This window comes from Elephas maximus, chromosome 4, assembly GCF_024166365.1.
Source record: "Elephas maximus indicus isolate mEleMax1 chromosome 4, mEleMax1 primary haplotype, whole genome shotgun sequence".
Lineage (NCBI taxonomy): Eukaryota > Metazoa > Chordata > Mammalia > Proboscidea > Elephantidae > Elephas > Elephas maximus.
This window is the reverse complement of record NC_064822.1, coordinates 112,412,530-112,418,038: the sequence shown is the minus strand read 5'-3', so window position 1 is coordinate 112,418,038 and position 5,509 is coordinate 112,412,530. Positions and strand designations below refer to the sequence as shown.

The window sequence follows — 5,509 nt, the reverse complement described above, 5'->3', positions numbered from 1 at the left end:
GTTCACGCTCCGCCCCCATCCGCCAAAATCTGGGCAGGACGGGTCCCGAGCTGGGACGCTGCTTTCCCTGCTCCGAGACCAGTCACTTCCTCCCGGGGACTTCTCCCTCTGGTGCGCGGCACTGCTCACGCGAACTAGGTGGTCATTTCCCGCTCGAACGGGTGGGCCCGCCCCCAGGGCCTATTCAGGCGAATATAATTGGACCCCACAGTCATGCCCCACCCGCGTGAGCGCCCAAATCCCAGCGGGACGACTCCCGGCTGGGATGCTGCTTTCCCCGCTCAGGGACCAGTCACTTCCTCCCGGGGACATCCTCTTCCGGAGTGCCTCACCGCACGCACGAATTGGGTGGGTGTCACCCACAAGACCAGGTGGGTCCGCCCCCTGGGTCAATTCAGGGGAATATAATTGGACCCCGCTGTCACGCCCCACCCGCGCACGCGCCCAAATCCCAGCGGGACGGCACCCCGGGTGGGATGCTGCTTTCCCTGCTCTGAGACCAGTCACTTCCTCCCGGGGACTTCTCCCTCCGGTGCGAACGTGTGGGCCCCGCCCCGGGGTCGCTTTAGGGAAATATAGCTGACCCCCCCCCGCTCGCACCCCGCCCGCTTCCCACCAAACTGCCGGTGGGACGGCTCCCCAGCTGGGATGCTGTTGCTGTTCTCCCCACTCCCAGATCAGTCACTGCCTCCCAGGTGCTTCTCCCTCCAGCTGCGCTGCAACGCCACCCGCGCCGCAATGCCGCCCGCGCCGCTACGCCGCCCGCGCCAACCAGCTAGACTTCCTCCCGGGATGGGTTCGGGGGGAAGGGCTGGGCCCCCCTTCTGTGCCGTCTGCCCCCCTGGGCTCTGCCCCAGATAGGGCTCCGAAGGTCACCTGCCTGGTACGCTGGCTCCTAGTTCTGAAAATGGTCACTGTCTGCCCGTATTTGTTCGTTTTCCATCTCTAAGTCTGTGCTTGTTGTTCAGAGTTCGTAGATTGTTATGCATGTGATCAATTCCCTTGTTTTTCCGAGTCTTTGTTGCAAGAGGGATCCGCGGTAGCATCCACCTAGTCCGCCATCTTGGCCCCGCCCCCTCTATATATATGTATCTTAATAATTACTGGTACCCCCTCTGTAGCAAATCCCTTCACATGCTTCTGTTTTAAACCAAGTTGTTTTTTCATCATTTTTTACACAGTTTGACTATAGTTTTCTTAATAAAGAGTAAATATGAAAGATTTATCTTTTTTTTTTTGCAATTTTGCATTATAATGAATGTAAAAATAACTTTCATGGTTTAGATGACTTATGGAAAGACTATAGATACCTTTTTTCCTCTGGAGAGATTTCATTAAATATATTTTATGATTAAGTACTTTTAAAAAGTCAGTTATGCCACTGTTTTCCTGCTATAAAATTACTTTAAAATAATTAATTTAAACAAGATTTTGTGCGGAGAGGGTAGGAAATTAGTATGTTTGAACTCAAAAGCATATTTGGTGATCCAACTAGAGAATATGCAATGAATTAGAGGTTATGGACAATGTTGTCATTAGGCACTGGCCCACATTACTATCTTGATTTTCTTGTTGAAAAGGAGGTCGAGAGATCTACAGGTTTTTTTTTTTTCCCTCTTTGGAGCAACCTAAGCTCAGGTACTTTGAAAAACTCAACTTTATTTATAATGCCTTTCAATCCCCACTCTAGGAATTAGAGTCCATTTTAACATAAATGTTTCAAGTTTCCAGTAGATCCTACAATTAGACTCTTAATTAACATTTTTATTTTGTCTTTAGAGTTAATGATGAAGATAGTTAATTAGCATCTTCTCCAAAGAATCCCCAGAGCTCTACACTGGAACTGAGTAAATATCCTCTTTGTTATTAAAAAACAGAGATAAATCTATGGTGATGCAGAGACAAAACAATTTTTCCTCAAGAGAGAGTCAGAAACTAGTCAATGACTAGAATTCTTATTTAAAAATCTACTATTCTGATTGTGGATAAATAACTTAGATGCTCAGATTTTAAGTTAGCCAGTTAGTCTGAAGTCAGACATTTATTTTTATTTGTAGGGAAATTAGAAAAACCTATGCTTGAAAGTGTGGCCACCTCTGTGCTGATTGAATAGAGAGATGAGGAGATCCACCAATATTTCTATTTTGTTTTAAAATATTCCTGCTTTTTCATGTAGAAAATATGCCCACTGTGAGTGAAGAAGCAAAGTAGAAATATGGCTTAGAAAGAAATATTTTACAGCCACAATCATTCCTATTACATTTTAGAGTAATGACACAAAAGAAAAATGTCACAGTGTATCAGCAAACCAAACCCTTGAGGAATCCATGGAAAGCAGGTATTTTCTATATGTTGTTGTTTCGTGTACAAAGTAGTTACCACAGAATCCATTCAGTTCTAAATATGTGGCCGTAATTAAACAACTACATTTTGAGTTAGAAACAAAGATTATTTGTGTAACGCATGATTAAAGCTTCAGTGTGCTTATCTGACAGTGGGTCTGAATTAGTTTAGTGCAACAGCACTATAGCAATAATTCTCAATATACTTATTACATATTTGACTGGTGCATATGCCTTTCTATTTAGTAAAAGCTTTATGGAAAACAGTATTTCTTATGCTGATAAAACTGAAGTTGAAGTTTAGCTTACATTCATAAAGCTATTCATGAAGTTGAAACAACTGAATAATTGAGTAAAATAATTCAATTATACTAAAATTCACAAACGTTCATTCAATTGAAAGTTCTCATTGGTAGTGTCCTGAGGAACCCAAATGTTAACCAGAAATGGATCATCAAAACATAATCATTTTTGGAAGAATAACTACAAAAATCCAGGCCTGATTATATGTTTAAAACATAAAAGTGTAGAGCAAATTATCTTACTGGAAGAGACTAAGTAGAAGATTGTTTTAACAATAGATATAATCGACATAACCTAAAATAAATACATTTTCCTGTGGATTCGGTAGTATTGCAGGACTGACTTCTCAGGATCCTGGACAAAACTTTAAATCAGAGAAATTTTACAGATGCTTATAGCAATTAAAAAAAAATCCATCCTTCTGCAACATAAAGGAAATCTGAACAGAGAATTTATAAAATAAGCCTCCAGAGAAGGAGATGGAATAAGAAGAACAATCGATCCTGGGTTCTGGATGGTTCGTGACATGGCTCAGATCACAGGAACAAAAGAGCGTATGCATGTTGAGTTCCTTGATTCTTCATACTGGTTTTAAATCTATACTCAGTTATGCCATTTTACAAGGAATTAATTTGGTACTTTTTTCACAGATTTGATGGAATTCAGAAGGAATTTAACCATGAAAAACCGTACAATGGTGACAACATTTATTTTTGTGGGACTAACGGATGACCCAAACTGGCAAATTGTAATTTTCCTTTTTCTGTTTCTAACATATTTATTGAGTATCACTGGAAATCTGACTATTATCCTGCTCACTCTTCTGGACTCCCACCTCAAAACACCCATGTATTTCTTCCTTTGGAATTTTTCATTCTTAGAAATCTCATTGACGACTGTCTGTATCCCTAGATACTTGTTCAGCATAATGACTATGGATAAAACGATTTCCTATGATGCTTGTGCGACGCAATTATTTTTTGCCATCTTCTTGGGTGCATCAGAGTTTTTCCTGTTGGCTGCCGTGTCCTATGACCGCTATGTGGCCATCTGCAAACCCCTTCACTATGCAACAACCATGAGCAGCAGAGTCTGCACCCAGCTGGTTGTCACCTCCTGGTCGACTGGGTTGTTAACAATCTCTCCTGGGCTTATCATGGGTCTGGGGCTGGAGTTCTGTGATGCCAACATTATTGACCACTTTTTCTGTGACTATGCTCCTGTCCTGAAACTCTCCTGCACTGACACATGGGCCATAGAATTGTTAAGTTTTATTTTAGCCATTGCCACACTCCTGATAACTTTGGCACTGGTGATACTCTCCTATGCATGTATCATAAGAACGATTCTGAAGATCCCTTCTGCCCAGCAGAGGAAGAAAGCTTTTTCCACCTGTTCCTCCCACATGATTGTTGTCTCTCTCTTTTATGGCAGCTGCATTTTTACATATATTAAGCCTTCTGCAGAGGAAAGGGTAGCTTTCAACAAGGGGGTAGCAATACTCACCATTTCAATTGTACCTGTCTTAAATCCTTTTATATATACCCTAAGAAACAAACAGGTGAAACAAGCCCTAAAAGATATAATTAAAAAATGTATCCTTATTGCCTTAAGATAATATCTTTGGCTTTTATAAATTTTTTTTTGTTTGTTTAAATATCTTTCGATACAGAAAGTTTATTAAAATTACAGCCCATATTGATTACCTTTTTAATACATACCAGTCACCCACAAATAGGCATTGTGTGTTTGATCTATTCCTCGCTTTTTACGTTTGATGGTGTAAGCTGTATCCATGATGTTCTCTTAAGCATTGCTGTAATCACTTTCTTCTTTTAGCTTAATTCTCTGATTTTGTTCATCCTCTAAATATTCCACTATAAATTCATTTTGGAAGGCAAATAGCTCCATGTTTTTCTGAAATGTAGACTATTTGTTAACTGTTAACTATTAGTTTATTTGATTTTATAACTCTCTAGAATATATTTGATTCTTATACCACGAAATGTCAATATTTATTAAAAATAAATGATATTTCCAGAAACATAATAATGGACCTAAGTTATATTGTTGTTCAGGCTTAATGATGCCTGATTGTAAAAAAAAAAAAATACTCCCAATCTCTATGCTACTGTAAATCAAAAAGGGCTTTTCAATTAAGAAACACTGCTTTGGAACAGAAGCTAGTTTAAGTAAGCACTAGATCTGAAATTTGTATATTTTAAAATCCAGATTCTATGCAAATAACAACAGGGCACTGTTGCCTTTTTTATGTGAATGTAGGTGCACTGTTTAATCTGGCAAAATTTGAAATAAATAACAACTATCCTGAATAGTTACAAAGCCATCTTAGGAAGCAGAGAAGATTGGCTATACATAATTCTAGGAGATGCAAATAAAACCTATGCTTGCGATTTTCAAAACAAATAGTTTAACCAATGCAAAACTGTTTTACATGTTGCAACATGCCATACATTCCCTCATTGGAGTGTCTTTACACGTGCTCTTTTCTCTCCCTAAGATTCCATTGCTTTCTAACACTTTTAAAGAGGTCTTTTCCCCCAGACTTGCCCAATTTAATACATCACTTTGTTTCTTGACCGCTCCTTCCATGGACGTTGATCGTTGATACAAGTAAAAGGAAATCACTGACAACTTCAATACTTTCTCCATTTATCATGAATATATGAGTTCCAACATATCATTCTCAAAGCAAGTGTGTTATCTGGTACAGAGTGGTGTTAAATCACATTCGTGAAATAAATAAATGGCAACTCTCGAATTATGGTATCGTTATGTATATATTTCAGTATTTGTTTTTTTATCACTCTTTAATATATTTCATCATAAGTGTTATTGCCAAT

General features: G+C 39.4%; 1 protein-coding gene across 1 annotated transcript; it reads left to right on the top strand.

Annotated features, from left to right (window-relative positions):
• Window positions 1-3,324: 3,324 nt before the first annotated feature.
• LOC126076378 (olfactory receptor 6C74-like) lies at window positions 3,325-4,263 on the top strand. The gene has a single exon (XM_049884914.1). The coding sequence runs from the start codon at window positions 3,325-3,327 to the stop codon at window positions 4,261-4,263; it is 939 nt and encodes a 312-aa protein (XP_049740871.1).
• Window positions 4,264-5,509: the final 1,246 nt, after the last annotated feature.

Bases quoted from the DNA above. Each gene is read 5' to 3' on its own strand.
- LOC126076378 (XM_049884914.1), top strand. From the start codon at position 3,325: ATGAAAAACCGTACAATGGTGACAACATTTATTTTTGTGGGACTAACG.